This window comes from Manduca sexta, chromosome 12 (assembly GCF_014839805.1).
Source record: "Manduca sexta isolate Smith_Timp_Sample1 chromosome 12, JHU_Msex_v1.0, whole genome shotgun sequence".
Lineage (NCBI taxonomy): Eukaryota > Metazoa > Arthropoda > Insecta > Lepidoptera > Sphingidae > Manduca > Manduca sexta.
This window is the reverse complement of record NC_051126.1, coordinates 7127348-7151287: the sequence shown is the minus strand read 5'-3', so window position 1 is coordinate 7151287 and position 23940 is coordinate 7127348. Positions and strand designations below refer to the sequence as shown.

The 23940-nt window shown below is 37.5% G+C and overlaps 1 protein-coding gene across 4 annotated transcripts; it reads right to left on the bottom strand.

Annotated features, from left to right (window-relative positions):
- Window positions 1-361: 361 nt before the first annotated feature.
- LOC115440392 (transcription initiation factor TFIID subunit 1) lies at window positions 362-23630 on the bottom strand. Of its 4 annotated transcripts, none has more exons than XM_030164671.2 (35): window positions 23299-23630; window positions 22742-22809; window positions 21897-22162; window positions 21414-21528; window positions 21105-21286; window positions 20772-20943; window positions 20398-20571; window positions 20065-20192; window positions 18031-18272; window positions 17530-17689; window positions 16752-16986; window positions 16083-16268; window positions 15563-15735; window positions 15195-15315; window positions 14842-14999; window positions 14441-14636; window positions 13539-13802; window positions 13298-13431; window positions 12872-13040; window positions 12510-12624; window positions 12072-12271; window positions 11569-11653; window positions 11054-11208; window positions 10253-10426; window positions 9489-9704; window positions 9001-9145; window positions 8374-8504; window positions 7683-7845; window positions 6294-6436; window positions 5709-5880; window positions 4863-4919; window positions 4425-4517; window positions 3808-3959; window positions 1424-1528; window positions 362-538 (listed from the first exon to the last, which is right to left on the bottom strand). In XM_030164671.2, the coding sequence occupies exons 1-35, from the start codon at window positions 23516-23518 to the stop codon at window positions 464-466; spliced, it is 5544 nt and encodes a 1847-aa protein (XP_030020531.1). In that variant the 5' UTR covers window positions 23519-23630; the 3' UTR covers window positions 362-463. The 4 variants fall into 4 exon arrangements, with proteins under 4 accessions (XP_030020531.1, XP_030020532.1, XP_030020533.1 ...); XM_030164672.2 differs by having other exon boundaries at window positions 9001-9142; XM_030164673.2 differs by having other exon boundaries at window positions 21414-21525.
- Window positions 23631-23940: the final 310 nt, after the last annotated feature.

Here is a 23940-nt window from a genome sequence, read left to right as displayed (position 1 = left end):
GACGCAGATATAGCGGAGCGCAGCGCAAAGACTGTTTTACTGTCAAACTATTATCGACATTGTCTTCATTGAACTAATATTAAATATTAATTAAACAGCAATGTAATGCAGTTTATTTTTCTGTTAATGGATTTTGAATATTACTTCAATAAAAACAATGTCGATAATAGTTTGACAGTAAAACATTATTTGAGCTGCGTACTGCCCTATATGCGCAGGCCCTTAAGAGACAATATTATTTAACACGTAATATCGAATGATCTCTTGAATGTTTATTACCAAATTTTATATAAAGAGAAATTATAGGAAAATCATTTGCTTTCAAGGGCACTTAATGTTAAAAAAAATAGGTACTTCATCTATATTTGATTATAAAAACGGCCATTTATATACAGTTCATGAAAATGATATTTCTGTAACAAATATAACATCACCTATATCTATAGCTATGTATATAATTAATCTAAAACCACAATCCGTCTTCGGGCTCCTCCTCACTGTCCGTGACTTGCAGATCGTCTTGAATCGCTGGGTCCGGCTGTGAAATAATATTTCTTTAGATTGCTTGTTCTTGTGATCATTGCGTATTATATTAGTAAATAGACAATAAGTTACTCGAACTGTAAAAGTAAAGTTTTCAACAAAATCATTATCAATAAAAAGTTTATTGGTGGTAGGTCTCTCATATGTGAGAGACCGCCTGGCTAGGTACCACCGCAATGTCTATTTGTACCGCTAAGCAGCAGTGTGTAGCCACGGTTGTGTTCCGATTTGAAGGACATTGTAGCGAGTGTAACTACTGGACATATTGAGACTTAACGTCTCACGTCTCAGGATGGCGAGCGCAGTGGAATACCAAATAATACTTTGTAATTAAAGGTGTTGGATAGTGTTTCTACTGTTTATGGACGGTCGTATCGCTTACCATCAGGGGAACGGCAACCTCGTCTTGTCATACAACGAAAAAAAAAGTAATTTTAATTTTACGCGCCCTAATGCCACTACTACTACTTCATTTTTATGGCCTTCTTTTAATAATCAATTCAATCCGTAATATTAGTTTAATAACCGGCAAACTTGAGCACACTACCGTGTGATGGGGGATATTACAATCCCCCACCACGCGCTAGTGCTCTACTTATTCACCGGCTATTCTAATAAACGCATGAGATTAGCCCCAATTCTAATAAATGTTAATAGTCTTGGGATCGAACGCCAACACGAACCAGAATAAAGTTTGTTTGTCATCTTTACTGGTGACTAGAGATAGACTAGCGACTAAGGATTGATCTGAAGATATCAATTCAGCGCGTTTATTAATATCGGGTGATAAACGTGCAATGTACGAATCGATTGTCTGTCAAATAAAATATACCAAGTTATGTGTGGGATCTCGAAATAAATATTTTAATTTGTTTCTTACCTGCCAATTCTCCGGTGGTTCCTCTTTGAACTGTGGCGGTGGTTCCAAATGTCCCGTCTCCATCATTTGTTGATCCATGCCCATGTCGTGTTCCATAGGCTCCTCCTACAGACAACGTTCATAAACGTTTCATTTATTTATTTCATAGCTTTATTATACACCAAAAACAAAAGCACTGCACTACATTAAAAACAATAAAGGCAGTGAGGAGGAACAATTAGCGGTCTATCGCTCGAAACACTACCATATAGACAACCCACACACACAACATCACGCATTTTATCCCCGAAGGGGTATGCAGAGGCGCAACCATGGCACCCACTTTTCGCCAAGTGTGTTCCGTCCCATGATGTGATAGGGGGCGAGCCTATCGCCATATCGGGCACAAATTCCAGACTCCGGGCTGATACTGAGCAGAAAAACCCAAATATCACTTTGCCCGACCTGGGATTCGAACCCAGGACCTCGGAGCGCTGCCGTACCGCGCATGCAGTACAACTAGGCCACCGAGGCAGCATATAGACAACCATTGGATGGAATAAGAAAAAAGATAAATGCAAATATGTTTTAAAATACACGGTTTCGTACATTATGACGTATGTGTTGTGGCATATCTTACGACTTTTACACACCTACAATAAAAGCGAAATACTGGCATAAGACAAACCACATCGTTTCTCTCTCAGAGGCAAAACTAAAATGACGATACCGCGGCGCCCGTGTGAAAAGAGTATCGCGAATAACAACGATATTATATAGACAGAGAGGCAAATATAATCACAGACAGCTAGAGCGTGATGCACCATAGGCGATATTTTTCTTAATGTAGGACAGATGTACCGCTGTTTCGCGACCGTGGTTCGCCGCGTCGATGTACAAAACACGTTACATTGTAGTTTATAAAATACTAGCTTTTGCTCGCGGCTCCGCCCGCGTTATAAAGTTTTTCAGGCTAAAGTTTTCCATTGTAAAAGTAGTAGTTTCCCGGGAGCCTATGTTCTTCCCAGGGTCTCAAACTGTCTCCATAACAAATTTCATCTTAATACGTTGGGTAGTTTTTGAGTTTAAGACGTTCAGGCAGACGGATGCAGCGGGGGACTTTGTTTTATAATATATTTTTTTTAGAACTTTTTAAGAGGAACAATCCCGTCATACATCATTGTTGCATAACTTTAACCGTTTACGCAGCGCACGCAACGGAAGCTCTCAAAACTAATAATTTTTCCCGTTTTTGCAACATGTTTCATTACTGTTCCGCTCCTATTGGTCATAGCGTAATGATATATAGCCTATAGCACTCCAGGAACAAAGGGCTATCCAACACAAAACGAATTTTTCAGTTCAAACTGGTAGTTCCTGAGATTAGCCATTACTGCGCCGCTCCTATTGATCATAGCGTGATGATATATAACTTAGAGCACTCCACAAACAAAGGGCTATTCAACACAAAAAGATTTTTTCAGTTCGAATCGGTAGTTGCTGAGATTAGCCATTACTGCTCTGCTCCTATTGGGTATAGCGTGATGATATATAGCCTATAGCACTCCACGAACAAAGGGCTATCCAACGCAAAAATATTTTTTCAGTTTGGACTGGTAGTTCCTGAGATTAGCGCGTTCAAACAAACAAACAAACAAACAAACTCTTCAGCTTTATATAATAGTATAGATTCGTATCAATCATTGATGTATAATCTATAGACACAAACATCCATATAAACTACTTGTTCAAAATCTGAACTGAAATGGCAACCAAAATATCACTGTTATAACCTATTTATTCACTTGAACAACAAGTAGTATTACTTATTTGACTAATATTTTTTATTTACATGCAGGTTTGCGCTTAGACTTGCGTTTTTATATTATGAGCGTCATATTGACACTATACTAAAATCAGTAAGAATGGCTCACAGTTCAATTCAGTTGAACAAAGTAAATATTCGGAACGCCAAATCTAGTACGTAGTACATATTATATATCGATGGTATCAATTATAACGAGTGGTGGAGGGTAACTTTCAGAAATCAGTATGAATTACACGTTGTGCGCGGACATTGTGTTTTATTCATTCTCTTAGTAATTCCTGGAAATATACCATATATCACACATCAGGTGAGATTTTTACTTTAAAGATCAAAAATGGCTGTTAGACTTTCCCGCCCTCACACCCACCACTACAACTCCTGTAAGCCAGGATTAGCAGTGGCACGCATTTTATGACACCGAGCAGTGAAGCTTGGCGAGTCTCAGGGTAAACTAATTTGTCATTATCCCGCAACGAAATTAATTAAATAGAAAGATAGGGAGTTGGAAATATTAATTGTCCACTTCTATCCATAGAAATGTGAGAGACAAAATAAATGGCTGTTAGTATATTATTACCTTAACAACAGGAGGGAATGAGAAGTCTGTGTGACCGCGGTCGAGGTCCACGTAGTCGTCGCAGGGCGCGACCTCCTCGGGAGCCTCGCGCTTGATCAGGAACTCCGACGTGTCGAAACCCAGCCCCGACGAACCGGCAGCTGGTTGGTCATCTTTGAAAAAAAAAAAAAAACAATTAGCTTAAAGAACATCTTAAATTACATAATGGAAAATTAATTAATAATAATAAGTTACGTAATACTTGAACGGCCCCTAACATAAATATATATTAGGGGCCGCTCAAGTATTACGTAACGCATTTTTTGAAGATTTTTGACCCCCCCACGCCCCCATGTAACTCACCACCAAAAGTTATGTAACTCCAAAGTGTAATTTTTTGTAATATTCACAATTATTTTACGCAGAATACCGGAAAGTCGCTAATATACATTTGTTACTGTTTTAAAATAAAAAAAAAACAATGTTACACAACGCTTTGTACAAGACCCCCCTCCCGCCCGTGTAACATGCAATGCATTTTTGTTTTGTTTGTATTTACGTCATTGTTATTCTTAGCATTATTAGAAACACAACATAAATAAAAATTACATAAGGTTTATTTTACAGTAACAACGTACCAGGCTGTACAGACAGTTGCACCATAGCAATGGCGGCGTCTTTCTGCTCAACCTCTTCCAATTCAGAACTGCCGCTGTCAGAATACTGCAAATCTGTGGGAGAATAACATCATACTTATAACTCACACATTCTAAATGCTTCAGCGAGTTACCATTTTAACCTAGGTTTATCCTAGTGTGGGTAATAACTCGATAAACTCATATAAAAGACAATTTCCCCCTCTAAAGTATTATATTTTAGTTAATGAGTATTATTTTCATTTATTTGATTTATACATCAATACTTGGAAAAAAAACGAGGAAAGTACAATTATAGGTAGCTAGGTAAATACAACAAATCAATATAATATTACTCTGGCGAAGATTAAGAATAAGAAACAACAATTTTTATTTTTTATTTGGCGTTTATTTGGTGTTAAAGACAAAACGAGTTCTTACCTTCTTCCAGACTGTTTTGATCTTTCCTTGGCCTTCCTCGTTTCCTTGGCGTGGCACCTGTCGGCACAGTAGGAAGAAATAAAAATTATTTATTAGAGACATGGCAATCATTTTATTGCCCTAAAAATAATATGAAAGTTTGTAAGGATGTTTAGATTTTGGTTAGAAGTATATAATATAATAGAACCGCTGAACAGATTTAAATAAAATTCGGCACACAAATGGACAATGTCCTAGATTAACATATTATACCGATAAACGATCCGAATCGCTAAATATCACCAATCTGTTTTTTTTTTTTGAAATGCCAACAAATTAGGTGCTTATCTTATTTAGTATATTCACGACATCGGATTGAAGATTGAGATCACGATCGTTTATTAAAAATGTCCGTTAGACGGTAAGGCCTAAGCCTGGCCTAAGGTTTAGTTACTAACTACACTTACTCTAAATTCTAAATACCTAAAATCATTGACGTATATTCTAGAGACACGAAAGTCCATATAAACTATTTGTTCAAAATCTGAACTAAAATGACAACCAAAACGTCACTGTTATAACTTATTTATTGACTTGAACAACAAATAATTTTACTTATTTGACTAATTTTTTTTATTTGAATCCAGATTTACACTTAGACTCGAGTTCTTATATCATGAGTGCCACTCCTTACACAACCACAAGCTATCAATGTTGACCATACTAAAGTCAATTTAAATGGATTGCTGTTCAATTCAGTTGAACACAGTGAATGTTCGGAACGCCAAATCTAGTACGTGGTACATATATATATATTGATGCCTAAAATTTAATATATATAAGAAATATAAATCATCGAGTGGTTACCATCCGCAGTGGAGGCGGAGGTCTGCGGCTTGTGCTTGCGCGGGCGCCCCCTCCCGCGTTTCTCGTCGGGCGGCGCCTCCTCGCTCTCCTCCGGCGACTGCTCGGCGTCCTCCAACATCTTCTGCTGCACGCGCGATATGTTCGCCTCCAGCTGGCTCACGTGCTCGTCGAACTATTATCACGAAAATAAGAAACAAATGCATATTAAACTCATACTAAAATATATAATATAATTAATATTAGACCTGTATTATAAACTGTCCCACTGTTGGGCACAGGCCTCTTCTACTACTAAGAGGGATTAGGCCTTATTCCACCACGCTGGCCTAGTGCGGATTGGTAGACTACACACACCCTCGAAATTCCTATAGAGAACTTCTCAGGTATGCGGGTTTCCTCACGATGTTTTCCTTCACCGTTACAGCTAGCAATAATTCACAGAGAATACTCACATAATATTTAGAAAAGTGAGAGGTGTGTGCCCTTGGGTTTCGAACCTCGTCTCGGCAGCCCGTTCCATAACCGATTGGGCTATTATATATCAAATATCTGGTTAGATTAACAAAATATAAAATTATACCATACCTGCTCAAGTGCTTCTTGTGTGACCTTCAATATCGCTTCAGCCTGTCTCGTGAATTGCGAGTTGGGTCCGTTGTACGCGCGGCAATTGTTCACCAACAGTTGTACGTCTCGTAAGAACTCATCGCGACTGTGATACTTGTGCGCTGGTAATAAGATTTAAAATTAAGTAACTTGGTAATATGTGTACGCTATCCAAGAACATCTATAATCTTCTATATATATAAAAATGAATTGCTGTTCGTTAGTCTCGCTAAAACTCGAGAACGGCTGAACAGATTTATCTTATCTTGGTCTTGAATTATTCGTGGAGGTCTAGGAAAGGTTTAAAAGGTGAGAAAAATTCGAATAATTGCCGGGAAAATCCTCAAAACAGCATTTTTCTATTTCCCATACAAACGTTTTCTAACTAATACGTAGAGTCAATTTGAGCTTTATTGCTATTGTATAAAGTTCACTGTTGTCTAAGCAATGTAGGTGTGTTCCTAACATCAAAGCAGTGTGCGTTGGAGCACAGAATATAATAATGTAATGTCGCGTTCTGAAACTCAACAAAAGTGATATCGCGGACCCGACTAAATTGAACAGTCACAAAATTTAATATATCATTAGTTATTTGGTTGGCTTCACGATATTATTTCTTTTGTTTTACTTTAAAATGCATGTTTTCGTTATGGACAATTTTTGAGCTACTTTTGCATATCTATACTTATAATAAATCTGTAGAGAGGTCAATTCTGTACATGAAATATATTTCCAAAAATAACTGGGGGTGATTAGGGATCGATACTGATGCCAAAAAATGCAATTAGTAAAATTTTTGTCTGTCTGTCTGTATAACCGTTATAGAAACAAAAACTACTCGACGGATTTTAACTTAACTTGGTACAATTATTTTTCATACTCCTGAGCTGGTTATAGCATACTTTTCATCACGCTACAATTAATAGGAACATAGCAGTGATGGAAAATGTTGGGAAAACGGGAGAAGTTGCTCCATTTTTTAAGGTTCCGTCATTTCGTGTGCAACCTTAATGGTTAAAAGTTCCTTCGATTTCACCAGGATCCCATCATCAGACCCTGACCGGAAAATCGGACCACCTGCATACCACCATAAATTAAAAAAACATCCCGACAAATTGAGCACCTTCTCCATTTTTGAAACCCGAAATCCACGCGGGCGAAGCTGCGGGCGGAAGCTAGTATAAAATAATTCTTAGCATGCACTTAATAAATTTATAATATTTGGTAAAATCACTATAAAAACTTCAATAGCTCGTGTATCGAAACAATTTTTTTATTTTTACTTTTAAAGTTTTTTATTATACCAGCTATTTAGAAAAAAAATGTAATTAATTGCTTGAATAATAAAATATGAATTATAATTCTCACCTTGTATTTTCTTGCCCATCGTTTCCATATCAATAGGTTTCTTGATAACGTTGTAGTAATCTTTCACTTGTTTCTTGTTGACGGGCTTCAGGAAAGGCCACGCTTCCGACATCACCTTCAACTTTGTCGTCAACAGATTCTCCAATATGAACGATAGCGCCACCTGTTGCAAAGTTTTGATGTAAAAATTATGTATGCTCATGTATCGGGGAAGGCTATTGGGTATATAACATCACGCTATGACCAATAGGAGTGGAGCATTGATAAAAAAATGTTGCTAAAACGGGTAAAATTTATTCCTCCTGAGGGTTTCCGTTGCGCGCGATGAGTAAACGATTAAAGTTACGAAAGAAATATGTACGACGGAATTATTCCCCTTAAAAAGTTCTAATAACTATATATATATAATAAAACTAACTAATATATTATAAAACAAAGTCCCCCGCTGCATCTGTATGCCTGTCTGATGCCTTAAACTCAAAAATGACCTAATAGATTTAGATAAAATTTGGTATGGAGATGACTAAGACCCGTGACTTGGGAAGAACATTGACAACTCTCTATTCCAGTAAAATATATAGCGGACTTTTATAACAGAAACCTTTAGCCCGGAAAAACTTAATCACGCGGGCGCAGTCGCGGGCAAAAGCTAGTATATTAAAATTCTTATTATAACATTAGGATTAGTTACCTGATCATTGTCGTCTAGTAACGGGTTGATTTGTTTCTCCAGTTTCATTAGTTGTTCTTCTTTCTCCGCTAACTTTTCAACACAACGCTGCAACATTCTCTGTGCAGCTACAGTAAGACTGCTTGTCGGTCCTAAAGTTAAAAGTTACACTGTTTTATTTACTGCGGATTTCAAAAACAATACTAAATATTTTTCTAGATCGATTGTGAAAATGGCCCAATCGAATAAAGATTTTTTGACATGCAAGTGACTTCTTTTGTTGGTTTATTTTCGGGATCAGATCGAGGATTAAAATTGAAATTATTTATTGGATGCCATCAATTATGTTTTCGGAGTTATATGATCTTAATGAAAGGGATACTAAAAATTTACTTTAGGGCAAATAGATTCATAATATATAACTGAGGGAAATAAACAAATTTCATCGATATCAGCATGTCGATTTTGCAGTCAAACTAATCAAAATAAGCAATATCGACATAAGTTTCTATTGGTGGGTTTATATTGGCAATCGATTAATTAATTTTGGACGATAATCGTCAACGGTTTTAAACTAAAATCGCCACTAGAAATTTAGTTCAAGGTTTAGACTCGAAATTCTCGAAAAAAGTGACCAACACTAATTACCGTTATACAGGGTGCTGTTTTCGACAATCTGGTTGACGTCGGCAAGAAACTCCTCCCTGCTCTGATAGTGTTTCTGCCGGAGGTTGTCCCGGATGGTTTGCAGGTCCATCGGACGCGTTACGATGCGGTGGTAATCAGCCACCAGCTGTTACAAACGATAAATACGATAATATAATTTTAATTAAGGTCTCTATAGCCTCGCATTGAGCAAGCGCTGTAGAGTTTCTAAGATATTATAATAATAATAATGTTCTGTAATGTTTTAAAATAGTCATGTGGTACAATGTTTATAATAATTTGTTGATGTTAACATGATATTCGTCATAAATGTGTTAGTGTGTTTTTTATGAAAAAGTGAAGTGACATATTATATTAAATACATCATAATATTCGTAAAATGCGATTTCCCAATTGCGAAAGTAAAGCGAAGCAGCCCAATGTGCATAATGTAAGCAACCGTTACCCGTGAGGCATCAGTAAATATGTACCTTGGAGTTGACGGGGAAGAGGAAGGGCTGCACGTCGGGCAGATGGCGCATGTGGTTGAGCACGTCCTCGAGCAGCGACGAGAGCGTGACGAGCGGGTCGGTGCGGCGGCGCTCGGCGGGGCGGCGCACGAGGTACTCGCAGGCCGAGCGGCGCCGCGCGCGCCCGCCGCGCTCGCCGCGCCGCGACCCGCGCTTGCGCAGCTCCTCTGCCGTTTGCTGCAGTTCACATTTTTATACTTGTATTATTTTTTTTTTCTACATCTCTACAGTAGTTATTTATAGTGAAGTAAGTATGTCAAGATCATCCAAAACATACACAATTATAACACTATTATTTCAGACACACAAACTTGACTCACACCTTTTATTCCCGAAAAATTAGGATAGGCGCAAACAATATACCTATTTTCGCCCTATTGATCTGTTCTATGATGTGATATGGAGCGAGCCTATTGCCGTATCGAGCACAAATTTTAGATTACAAGTTAATACTGAGCAAAAAACAAATACTACTAAAGCAATTAAATCGCTCATATAGCAATAAATAGACCTGATGGCGGATTGATAACTCGTCAATATTCCGATTCCAGATTAATAATTTTGAAACTCTATAAATGATCCTGTGAAGCTTCAGAAATACGAAATATCCATAAGAATAAAGGTTTGTTACACTTAAAATATTTTCATTCATAACGTAGAGATGAACATCGTTAATTGGAATAATCTGCGTGTCAATAAACAATAAAACATATCCCAAATCTCACCTTGATAACCTTGGAGGGCAGCGTGAGCTTGGTGCCGTCGACGTACCCGAGGTCGTCGTCGTCGGGGTCGGGCGCGGGCTCGTCGGCGCCGGGCGGCGAGGCGGCGCCCGCGCCGGTGTACAGCGGACACGCCTTGTTGGTGCGCATGTGCCCCACCTGCCCGCACGCGCCGCACTGCGCACGACACATTGTCTTGTTACAACTTATATGCCAAAATGACGCCGAACATTTTGTTTCGTGGTATTTTAAAGAGACACACACACTCACACCTTTTATCCACGTATAGGTATAGGCATATATGAGCGCAGAGAGAGCAACTGGTGCATTTTACGCAATGTGTATTCCATCCCATGATGTGATAGAGGGCGAGCCTATCATTATATCGGACTCAAATTCCAGACTCCGCGCTGATACTGAATGGATATACACTATATCGCTATGTGAAAGTTCGCCTTAGTAGGTACCACCGTAATGTATATTTCTGCCGCCAAGCAGCAGTGTTTAATCACAGTTGGGTTCAGTTCAAATAACAAGACATAATAAGACTTAACATCTCATGCCTCAGGATGGCGAGCGTAGTGCCACACAATACTTTATAATTCGAGGTGTCGGTAATGTTTCCACTGTTTATGGGCGGTCGTATCGCTTACCATCAGCCGAACGGCAAGCTCGTCTCATCATTCAAAGCAATATAAAAAAAAGGGTCACTTGAGAACTATAACTCTTATTACTTCGTATAAGTAAAGGTAAGCAAATATACTATTCGTCATCAAAGGCATATTCGTGTTTAGAATATATAACCTTCAGTTTCAGATCCGGCTTCAACTTGGCGCGCCGACGCGACGACGACGACGAGCTGTTGGGCGTGTACACGTCGGGCTCCTGTTTGATTTGACCGAGCGGTATGAGGCCGGGCGACGGCGAGCCTAAGTCAATTGACGACGATAGATTCATACCTGTAATTAAATCGTATATTTTACAAATAAAATAATGTAATTAATGAGGTTATTACTTATTACATAGTATATTCATTAATATACGAAGCAGATATGTATGAAATAATGTTTTATATGAACACATGTATAGCACTAACCTATAAAATAAGTAGAAAATATGCAAAAGGCTTGAAATTCACAAGACGTTATATTGTTAGATTGGATTAATCAGTGTTTTTGAAGAAGCCGACACATGATTTAATATACCTCCGACAATTCTAGTAGTAGTAGATGATTATTAGTGATTATTCCAATCGATTGCAGCATTAATAACCATAATATTATGTTGTGTTAATTATAATAATAAAAAAAATAACTTACTATCATTATTGCTTGCTCCAGGAACAGGGACGTTACCAGCCAGCCGTTCTCTTTCTTGATTCCTCTTGATACGTCTCAATTGCTCCTACACATAAGAAATAACGAATTAAGCATAACAGCAAAAGATCAATATCGATTGAAAAATCGATATTGATCAATTATTAGGTCCACCCTATTATAAATATACCTACTCAATTTGTGGCCCGAGACAAATGTAATCCTTACTCATCACATTATAATAAAGGCTTATTTGACAACTTCTGAGTCGTGTAATTGCTAACCAAGTACAAAAGTCACACTCTTATCTGTGTCCCAATGTAAATGGTAATAAAATGACTACCATCTACATTAGCTGTTTATAAAAGTGGCAAATAAAATTTATTTAAAACATATGAAACTCGGCATTATGAAATATTCTATAAATGGCATGAAACCTAAAGCTGTAGTGCATTGAAAACAAAAAACTAGCTTGTCTATAATAGTCAATGAAAATCTGTATTAACCTGAATCCTTCTCTTTTCTCTCTTCATCTCTTCCTTCTGCGTCTCGTCCATGGAGGCGAACTGCCGTATGAACATTTCGTCCTTGGTGGACCTGATCTTGACGTAGGCCTCTATGACGGCGGCCTTGCGCACGAGCTCCACGCGCGTGTAGCGCTGCCCCGACGCGTTGCGGAACGTGCGCACGATGCGCAGCACGCGGCCTGTTATTAACTTCAGGTTATGGAGGGGCACTGATAACATTACCTAATATCTGATGGCACTATGACAAAAGTAGTGCGATGTCATACAGTGCTTAATAATTTAACTCTATTTTGGGATATTCATCTCACAAAATCCTTTCTAGAACCCTTTTTGTACCCTAATCTGCTTAGGTCCGCATCGAAACGAGTTCCTCTCCTTTTAAAGTGGGTTTGGCAGTGAATTAATTTTATTATTTACCTTGATTAGAAGATTGTTGTTGATCAGCTTGGTTAATTTGAGGTTTCTTCTCAGATTGTCCCATTATCATTTTGCGCAACTCAGCTCGTTCCGCCTCTTCCCTTTCCAGTGATAACTGTAACAATATATTACTTTTCAATAAATCTGACTTAGTGTTACCTATCCGATTTAAAGATCACAAACACTAAAAAAATCACGTCGAATTGATAACCTCCTCCTTTTTTGAAGTCGGTTAATCAAAGAAAGGAAGATCGAGCCTTTGACAAGGCAAGTATATATTAACTTGTACCATAGACTGAGTGAGTGAGTGAGTGACTGAGTTCTAAGAAAAGCTAAGTATAATAAAGTAACAAGTTATTTACCTGCTCAGTGGTCTTCTTGTTAGCCAACATGTTTTCGAGGTTTTTACCCATCTCTTCCAAATCGGACTCTTCGCTGACGGAGCTCTCGGCTTCGTCCGTACTCAGCACTTCTGTACTTTGCAACACGCGATTTTGCAACTCAAATATACGTTGACATTCTTCTTTGTACCTGTAATTAACATATTCGCTCGGTATTTTAGGAATTCAAGTGCAACATTTATATCGATATTTTCGTTCGGTAATTGTTGTCGATATAGTGATTTATTTAAACCTAAATATCATTCAACGACGGATTATTGACGAATTATTATAATTAGATCTCATTAGTATTTGTTTGAATAGGGTATAATACTTCGGAACTGCTAATTCGATTTTCAAAATTCTATCACTAATTCGTAAACTTGATGAAAGCAAGTATTAATATACCTTTCTTGATGTTCAGCGATTGAGAATCGATTTCCTCTAGAGAACTTGGTCATGCCTTCTTCACCCGCTTTAGCTTTCTCCGTCGATAATGTTCTGACGACGTCAATGACTTCCCATCGAGATAGTTTTTTAATCTACAAAAAAATATATATTACTTAGTGATATATTTCTCTTTCACAAACTAGGGCATTGACTTTGTGTCTTATCACAATAAAAATAAAATTCAATATCAAAACCTCACCTCCTCTTCAGGTACACCGAACTTCCTTAACAGGGCCTTGGCGTTATTCAAACTCAGCCTTCTCAAGTCAGCATCGGTACCTGTGACCGTTCGTTTCGGTTGCTGCTCTTCGTTCGGTTGGAGGGTTGGTTTGTTCGGCACCCGCACGTATGAGAATCCTTCGCCGCAACCGGTGGGGTCGGCCGGGCCTGTTAGTTGAAGGAGGCACTTCCCTCGCATGGCTTGGATGTAGGCGCGCGTCGTGTTCCATGGGGCTACTTTCACCTAAAATGTTAGGGCTGAGTTATTGTATTTAATTTGTATTTAATTCAGTAAGTTACAGTTGACAGTATTGATGACGGTTGAAGCATCCAAGTTTGCACATTAGACATGTTCGGATTATACTGTGTTTATTATGAAATTAGTAGACTCACTGCTTAGCCCCAAACAAAAACTGATTTAATTTCTATTTACGCCATTAAACTATACTATCATTTTTAGTAAATAATTTCAGTACATAAAGATATTACTTGGACAAAACTCGATATAAATTATAAAATACCATATTCATACACATGCCTAGTTTGCCTTTTGTCTTGTATGTACTATCTAGAATTGTAGCCTTTTTTGCCGGTGGTAGGATATATTTTATATCCGCCCGGATTGCGACCACCATACGAGTTCACTATGTGTTAAAAACCGCCACAGTTTCCCATGTAAGTGTGTCGCGTTCCGGGATCAGCCTGTGTATATCCGATTCCAACAGGCCGGCATGATTGTGTCGACGGCCGACAGGTAATCATCTCTCTTCAGTCGATTTTCTATTCGACCCCACTCCACTTACTATCAGATGTAGTGGGGTTACATTGCCGTGAACATATAAAAAAAGCCGAATTCTATCGATAATCAAGTCGATAACAAACCTCGTCATCCATTTTTAACTGCATCTCTTCATCATCATCCTCTTGCGGTGTGAATATGAACTTTTCTCCGTACCCCGCATCCTTGAGCCTCTGTTCCGCCGCCGCCATACTAAAGTACGCGCAGCACTGCTCGGGGGAGACCATCGCGCGGATTTCTTCTTCGGAAGGCAGACGGAAGTCTGGCTTTATTACCCACCTAAAGAATTAAGGATATTAAACACAATGTTAATGCCTCAGTAAGTTTTTGTTACACCACTAGCATTTTAAAACGAATAGTTCATAATAAAACTCTTAATATTTTTATATACTACTTTCTTGTTATCGTCATATGAAATATCGATAGTTTATCGATATATCAAAGCGTAACTACAATATTATCTCATACATACAATATCACATACCAATTAGAATCTAATCCAGTACGTTTGAAATCAGCGCACAGCTTGAGACGTTTTCTAATAGAACTTTCAGAATGCGAGGGGAACGCTCGCTTAATGACATCCATTTTTATACGCCTCGGTTTGTCGTGAGATTTCCAGAACAATCGATATATGAAGACCTGGAACGCAAAAGTATACACACATACACAGGGACCATATTTTATAGGTATAAAGATCCAACATAAAAGAATTATTAATTTTAGTAGCAATTTTCTTAATCCCAGAGTTGCGAGATGAAGCAAATTGCTTATACCACTGTCACTGAAATAGGTAAGAAATTCAAATATAAATGTAACCACATTAAAAGAACTAACTTGTAAAAAGTCTCGCACGAAGTTGTTCGCTCGCTTCGAATTAGGACCAGGCACTTCATACAGCGGACATTCTTGACCAGCAACGAACACTGCATCCACCTCGCGTATGTAGTAAGCTTGTCTGTAACAAACCATATTTTTTTTTTTATATTTTAATTTTTAAAAAGCAATTGCTTTCACTTTTATTAACGATAAATGTAAGGTTGATATAAAGAAACTAGAAATATGAAAGTTTGTTAGGCAATATCAGTATGTGGATATTTGTACTATGACTCCAAAAATGTCAAAATAAATACAAATAGGTAGTCCATAATTTGTAACAAAAAATTTAACAGTTCATTTCCAATTTGCGATGAAAATATCACTACCTGGTCCTGATGACAAGGAAGTCGGTCGGCGCCATTGTATGCTCGTATATGGGTGCTCGGTACATGTTGTTCTCGACGACCGGCTGAGTCGCGCCGGGCGGTAAGATCCCAAGGAAAGGCGACGTATGCGCGTACGCTACCTCGCCGTATTTCAATGGCTTGGGACCGTTATCCTAAAAGGAATGACAGATATAACTACTGATGAGATATGGTATTATCAAAAGTGTACGTAATTTTGTAAAGAAGGCCTCGATTGCCAATAATTTGTTTTGTGTGCATAGGCTGACCATGAGTACTGTTTTTACCGTAAACGTCCCGTTTTACGGTACTTAATGCTCTTCGCGAAAACGACCCCAGGAGAAACAATTCGCTCGTAATTTATCTATTTTTTATTCTCTACAGCCTATAACAGACTGTTAAAAATATAGGGGCTGCGATAAGAAACATCAAGAGGGAGAAAAAATAGTTTTTGATTAAAAGTTTAGACCAATCGATAGTATTATTCCGAAATAAGTATTACCTTAGTGGCAGTTCGTTTGTAGTAGTTCTTGATTTTGGTACACATGCCCACTTGGCTGATTAGGGGAGGATGTTCTTCGCAGAATTCGACCAAGATCAGCTCTCCATCTCTTCCGCTCAGATCCTCAGGGGTTCGCATGAAGAACACGTCACCACCGCCAGATGCGAGACGTTCCGCTTCACGTTGCTGCGAACAAATCATATTATTAATTTGTGTTATCATTATTAAAAAAAAAACCGCTGAAACGTTGTTGACGGATCTTTTATCAGTAAAGCATTTTTCAGAGAGTAACCTAACTTTCATTTTATTTCGTTTCAGTATTTTTAAATAGAAATTGAAGTTGAGTAAATTAAATATATTCATTGTTGCACGGCAAAATTACTACATTACAAACGACCAATACTAGTTTTGGAGAGGAAAGAGGTTGTCCGTCACCCGGGACCCTAGATCCCACGAAGAGCGCCACAAGCCCAAGCTAGATTGCACTAGTTGGACTTGTTCGTTAATCACAAGAAGATAACTTGCGCTAAATTACTTTCGCCCGAGCATCCAGGTAGCTATTCCTGCTATTGACAAGTACAGTGCAGACTCCAATAATAATAAAGTATAGGTCGCTTCATAGATCACTCTGCTAATCTTTGGGGAAGAGCTGATGATAAGTATGCAGACCTTGGCCTTCTTCTTGATGTGTTTGAGCAGCGGCTGCACGGGGTGCGGGCCGGGAGCGGAGATGGGCGCGTGGCGCAGCTCGCGCAGCGGCGGGCGGTGGAAGGCGCGCAGGCGCGCCGGGCCCATGTGCGTCTGGATGAACGGCGCGCGCAGCTCCACCACCGGCGTGCTGTGCTGGATCAGCTGGCCGCCGCTCACCTTCAGCCGAGGGTTCTGCGACTTCGGCTGGTAGTAACTGCACAATAATTTATACTCTTACTTATACCATATCTTTGCAAAAAAAAAAAATGTTGTTTGTTTTTTATAAAGAAACGCAGAAACGTAAACAGACTTGGTTCAAATTTGGCACACAAATATACTGTTCTGAATAAGCAATAAGAGTGTAAAGGCACACCTCGGAAAATTCATATTTACTCTATCGTATTTCTAATGTCGCTATGTCAACAATCACCACCACTAACATCTGTCTTAGTTTTCGGAAGCGATCCCCTTACACCCAGTAGACCCATACACCCATAAGAAAGAGAAGAAGAAGAATCTATTAGAAATTTATAACATATTGCAACATTTTTCATTGACGCTCCGCCATATAGGCATATAGCCTTCCTCGAGAAATGGCCTATCCAACACTAAAATATTTTTTTAATTCCAACCAATAGTACCTGAGATTAGCGCGTTCAAATAAACTCTTCAGCTTTATATAATAATATATATAGATTATAGATAGATTAGATGTAAAATGTAGAGCAAGCATACGAATTAAAAACATAGTACGTACACGTCATTAGAGATATTAAACGGATCTCTGTCGGGAGATTTCGGTGGTGGCGGAGGCGCGTCCTCTTGCATAACGTTAATCACACCAGCCTTGCCAAGCAATATCTTGGATTTCTTCACGTGCGGATGCGGAATCTTAACCTTGGGTTGTGGTCCTCTCTCTACAAAAAAACAAAATGTTATATTACATTTACAATAAACATTCTATTGTGGGATTCATTGCCTACCTGATTAGGAAACTGTATGTTATTGTTAAATACACACAAGGTACGTGAGTAGGTTGATTACCACTTAGTTATATAAGTGACTTTTGAACACCCACATGCTGTAAATTTATGAGTGACTTCCAATTTTATGCCATAAAGGGATATAAGTATTGGAAAAGGAGAGGGAGAACAGAATGATGAATAGGTATTGGAAAGGGAGAGACACAATATTGGTGCATCTGGCCATAACGCAAAAAAATAAGACAGATGATTCAACTAGTTTCAAACCAACCAACCTCTAGTAATCTTGGACGGATCGACATCATCAGGTATGCCGAGTATAATGTTCTCATCATTAGGGTCTAAGGTCAATATCTTCGGTTTCGGTATCTTGCTCATGCACTCCGCGTCCCAGATGACCTCGTCCTCCCAAGTTCCGTACACCAACTCCTCGTTTTCCACCGGAAATATACTGTACCATGTGTTGTCTTCACCGTCAGGTTGTGCGGAACCGGGTTGATTCGATGACGACGCTGATCTGTAGTAATCAATCAAGACTATGTTATTCAATTTTTTTTTATTGCTTTAATGACGAGATGAGCTTGCCGTTCGCCTGGTGGTGAGCGATGCGACCGCCCATAAACAGTAGACACAATCCACCTAAATTACAAAGTGTTATTTGGTATCCCACTGTGCTCGCCACTCCTGAGACATGAGATGTTAAGTCTTATTATGTCCAGTAGTTACACTCGCTACACTGTCTATCAAACTGGAACACAACACTGACTACACACTGCTGCTTGGCGGCCGAAATAGACATTGCGGTGGTACCTACCCAGGCGGACTCTCACATATAAGAGACCTACTTCAAGTAAATACAAATTTATACTACAAATACATTTTTAGTTCTTTTGTAAAAATCAAAATACAAAAAGGTTGCAATTAAGAACTCCAGTATTTAGTTTGATGTACTTTTCTACAATACGAATTACTATTAATCCTGAATCTATTAAAATCTATTTCTGGGTCACTACACACACACTTAAATATATATTTAGCACACATAAAAGTCATAATATATAACACATTTTTTTGTATAAACATGTCTCTTATAAGTACAAATGATTTGAAATTATTTATTTATTTGAATCTGTAAAATGTTATACATTATTTAGATTCCGTCAATATGAACTCTACCACCAGTTCGGAAAGCAGTTTTTACCAGAGAAGAACGGGCAAGAAACTCTGGTGTTGCTCTTTTCAATCACTTTAGGGTAAAGACTACATACAGTACATGATAAAGTGAGAAGAGAAAAAAAAAAGTTTAGAGCAGTTCATTTATAGGCTCGTGAAATAAGGAATAAATTAATTTAAATTTTTATATGACTGCACAACCCTCTCAGGAATCATGAAATTTCTCTATTATCCTTATAATTATTTCCTCCCAGCACCTCTAGCAATTAGAAATTAGAAATTGTAAGCGAAATGGGCAGAACAGTCCACACAAGCAGCACCCGTTCACGAGTATGACGCATGTGCCAGCCATCGGCCTCCTCAACCATATTGTAGGGAAGTGGCCGACCCGTCACACGACGCCGCCACGGGTACAGACAGTTAGAAAGTATTTCATACCCAAGCCGCTTACAGTTATATTATTACAAATAAAGAGAAAGAAAAAATATTTATATATATCTCGATCAAGTGACATGATTCCAAAGAAAATCACACAAAAATGCCTAGTCCCAGGCATTTATATCCTCTAGGTATTCTGAGATCTTGTAATAAGCTTAATTACACAACTTGCGCTTAATAGTGGCTTCGAATTTCGCAATATTTAAGGATTTGATCTCAGTGGGAACTTTGTTATAAAAATGTATACAGTAACCCTTAAAAGACTTGCTGATCTTTTGGAGCCTTTTTTTGTGATTTAGTAATTTATTTTTGTTTCTAGTATTTAAACTATGGATATCGCTAACTTTTGGAAAATTTTCTTTATTTTTATGGACATACACTAAGTTAGCGAAAATGAATTGTGATGCTACTATATATATACGTCGTTATATTTGCTTCTTTAAATATTTCTCGTAGCGAACATCTAGGGCTTAGCAAATATATAGATCTTATCGATCTTTTTTGCAGAACAAATATAGTATTAATGTCAGCAGTAAAATAGTAAAATTCCATAACTCATCAAACTATGAAAGTAAGCAAAATAGACCAATCTAGCTGTCTCAATATCAGTTAGTTGGCGTATCCTACCCACTGCAAAAACTGCGGCGCTCAGCTTTTTAGCTAGGACATAATAAATGTATACGTAATGCAATACATACGCCGGAGGTTTCGGCTGCAACGGTGCCGGCGGTTGCGGTCGCGGATGAGAGAACTGTTGCGCGGTGCGACTCACCGAAGTGGGCACCCATCCTGCTGCGTTACTTTTGCTGTTCAAACGAGCCAGTACCTGATATTGATTTTTTTTCATTAAACTAGGTATTTGGAATACATATTGACATGTCCGTTATAATTATTAAAGTCTTTATTGATTGTTAACCAATGTATACTTGTATGTTAACTGATTATATACTTTGCCGCTTCATTTTAGATATTACTGCAACATAATATGTATCTTTGTGTAAGTGAGTATAAAAATGCAGCAAAAATTTTACCTTGTGCTTAATTTCACTTCCATCCCATATGACGTCATCCTCCCATTGCAACTGTGACACCATCAGGAAAGAGTCATCGGGGAAACCTGACTCGGACTCATCTCCTTTCTCTTCACTCTTAACATCTGATTCGGTCTCGTCCTTTGGCTTTTCCTCTCGTTCAGGTGAAGGCGGCTACAGAAAATTATATCTTTTAATTTGAGGGCTATTTAACTGCATTTTCTTTAAGAAGTTCAAAACTAAGTATTAATAATTGCAATACTAATACTATAACCATTTAATGCATCTAAATCCATTGAAGGGTATCGTAAAGTAGCCCAAAAACAACAGCCATTTTTTTATGAGCCCACACCAAACATAATTAAATTAATTACCTTCAATTTAAAACCATAATCAAATCCCTCTCCAGTTTCAGGCACATTAAGCATGTCATACCAAACTTGTGCAGGTCCAAAACGCCAATGTGCAGGAGTTGGTCTTTGTGATTTGTCTCCTGAACCTGAATTCTTGTCTTCGGAATTTGATTGCTGAGTCTCTTCCATTGGTCTAAAAAAAATATATAATTTGCATATCAAAATTTTTCAGCTTCATACTAAGTTTTGAATACTTTAAATGTTACCAAACCTATTGCTTGTATGAATAAAATATTACAGTGACACATACATTTTAAAACATTACCCATTTACACATCAATACTCCAAACTTACTTCAGAAGTTTGTCCTCGTCGTCACTAGCATACTGCGGTTCCTGGTTCTCAGGTTGCTGCGACGGTGTGTCGCTGCCAGTACTGCCACTGCGTTTGCGTCTCCTTCGCTTCTTCACGCCACGCCATATTTGAGGTAAGCTGGACAACTTACCCGGTCCAAAAAGACGAGAAAACAGTAGGACCTAGAAATGGATGATAAGTTTATTAGGTAATATTGTGCAGCATCTATCTCAAAATATACTAAATCCATATTGCAACGAAATGAAATATTTTACTTTTTTACATTTATATTGAATTGCATTAACTTACCTTATCAGGTCTAAAATCCGGAAACAACTCTGTGACATCCACATTAGCATACTTAGAAGGCAGCATGGCTGCTAATGGTGTCTCTAACTTTTTTGGCCTCTCAGATTTATGACTTCTAAAAGAAAAATATAGAATTCATCAACACATCTATCTTTAAATCCCTATTTAATACTTAAAAACTTTATTTTATTTTCACTATAATAATTTACAATACATTTTTACATATTTAGAGGCATTCATATACTTTTAACCACAAACAAAGCTTAATAAACATCCTTGAATTAATTACAGTGAAAACCGGTTATAGTGACATCGAAGGGATCACCGAATCTGGACGCTATATCTGATAGTCGTTACGATTTTTATATTCACTTATTTAAAGGGGTTTTACTATTTAATCAATATAACCGATGCGTAGCTATAGCCGGAGTCTTTATATCCGGTTTCTACTGTATTAACATTTACTGACTAATTATTACTTACGGTACTGTTGATGGTGGAGGCATAAGACCACCGTCACCCTCCATGTCACCCTCATACCCATCATCGTTAGTAGTCTGAACTTCTTCCTTATACAAATCATCACCATCCTTCCAGCTGTCAATTTCATCTTTTACAGAGTCTCGTCCACTTCCAGACAGTTTGTCATTCCTTTTTTGTTGTACTGTTGTTTCAGAAATATCCATATCAAAATGCTCAGTCTTAATTGTATCTTCTAAGCTTTCATCCTTAATTTCAACTTGTTCTTGCTTTATGAAAATTATAAATTTATTTTATCAATTAATAAAACTTAAGGTCTATTAATCATCAACTTTTTGTATGGATTTAACCCTATGAGAAGTATAAATTCTAATACATTAGTTTTAAACATTATACATAAATCTAAAAAGTCTGGTTTTATGACTCAAACTCAGAATATCACGGTTAAAACGCCAAATTTGATTCTATGTATGAGAATATTTTGATTGATGATTTCAGTCTTGTTTGTTAATGTTCTCTCCACTACCTTCTCTCGTTGTGTACATCTACCTCTTTAGTCTCTACACCACCTAAAGGTTGACTGGTAGAGAATGCCTTCGGCATTAAGTCCACCTTTATACTCTTTGTATATAAGGTGTAATAAATAAATAAATAAATATTTGACTAACTAAATCTGTTTAATTTTTGCCTTAAACATCAACATCTAATCTGTCTTGGAAACTGACCTTAATAACCACTAAATAAAGAATGACGGTAGAATGGACATCTTGAATAGGGACTTTGCATCAAGGAATGTAAGATCCAAGTACAATTATCCATTATTAAAATACTGTATTAATATGTCTTACTTTAATATCTTCAGCTACATCATCTGTGTCAAAAAAATCTATTGCTGAAGGACTTTTTTCTGTATAATCTGTAAAGAAAAAAACAATTAAGATATTTAAATAAAACAATTTTCCAGATTTTAACACAATTTATTATATTGTAAACTTTGCAGCCTTCACAGTCACAAAAGGGACTGAGGTGTTGGTAGTCCAAAAATCATAGTTGCTATGTCTACATCCATTTCATAATTACACATAATTTTAAATGAAGATAATGTTGTGTTAACTTTTGCTACAATTAAAGTTAAAAAAAAAAACAGCCTGAAAAGACAAATTTAATGACAATGAATTTAAGGCGTTTAACTATGGAACTCAAAAATTTGCCAGAATTAGGTCATGTAACCATAGCTTTAAAGGAGGTGAATAACCTTCACTTAGTATAAAAATAATATAAGTCTTGAAATACAATTTACCCCAGAACAACCCTCCAAACTTGATAACTACTTTCTAATGCTAGTGGATCTTGTACATTTAGCATTTAGCAATGACAGGCTTTGTTGTTTGAGCAGAAAACTAACCTTTCTCCTCATCCTCTTTGTTGGGCTCCTCATGTTCCAACACTTCAGACAGTATGGAGCCCAGTCCCAAGCGGCTGAGAGATGATAACATGCGCTTGGAATCGCCGTCAAGCAGTCCATCATCTTCGAGTTGACCGCTTTCATCGACGTTACCAAACAAAAAACCTATCAGGTCACCGCCAGGACGGCTATGTTCACCAGGATCGTCGCTGTCACACATTTTTGCTTATGAATATAAGTAATTAATCACACATAATCTTTTGTACAATTCTACAAAATAATTTGCCACAGTACACACGCTCATAAAAATTCTATGTTTTGACAATTGAGCTGACAATTAAATGACAAGTGACAACTAAAAAAAACACAATGGCCGCCCTTGGACGCTATGGCTATTGCTTATTGATATTCGATATATTTAAGTATTCGATTAGTCGATGTTCAATTCCATGTTTTCTTATATACCGATATTTTTAGTTTATCAAAAAGATATATATTTAAACGGCTTTAATTTTTTGTAAAAATTATTATTATTAAAAAAAAAAAAACTGGCTAAGAATTTTCAAATCGATACAGTAAGTATTTCAATGATAGAGAATAATATTTTATTATTTTCCTAAGTAGCCAATTTCTAAAAAAAAA

Bases quoted from the DNA above. Each gene is read 5' to 3' on its own strand.
- LOC115440392 (XM_030164671.2), bottom strand. From the start codon at position 23,518: ATGTGTGACAGCGACGATCCTGGTGAACATAGCCGTCCTGGCGGTGAC. The intron at 17,690-18,030 runs GTTGGTTGGTTT...GTTTTTTTGTAG, and splicing joins TCCGTCCAAGATTACTAGAG to AGAGAGGACCACAACCCAAG. The intron at 11,654-12,071 runs GTTAATACAGAT...TCTTATGTGTAG, and splicing joins GAGAAAAGAGAAGGATTCAG to GAGCAATTGAGACGTATCAA.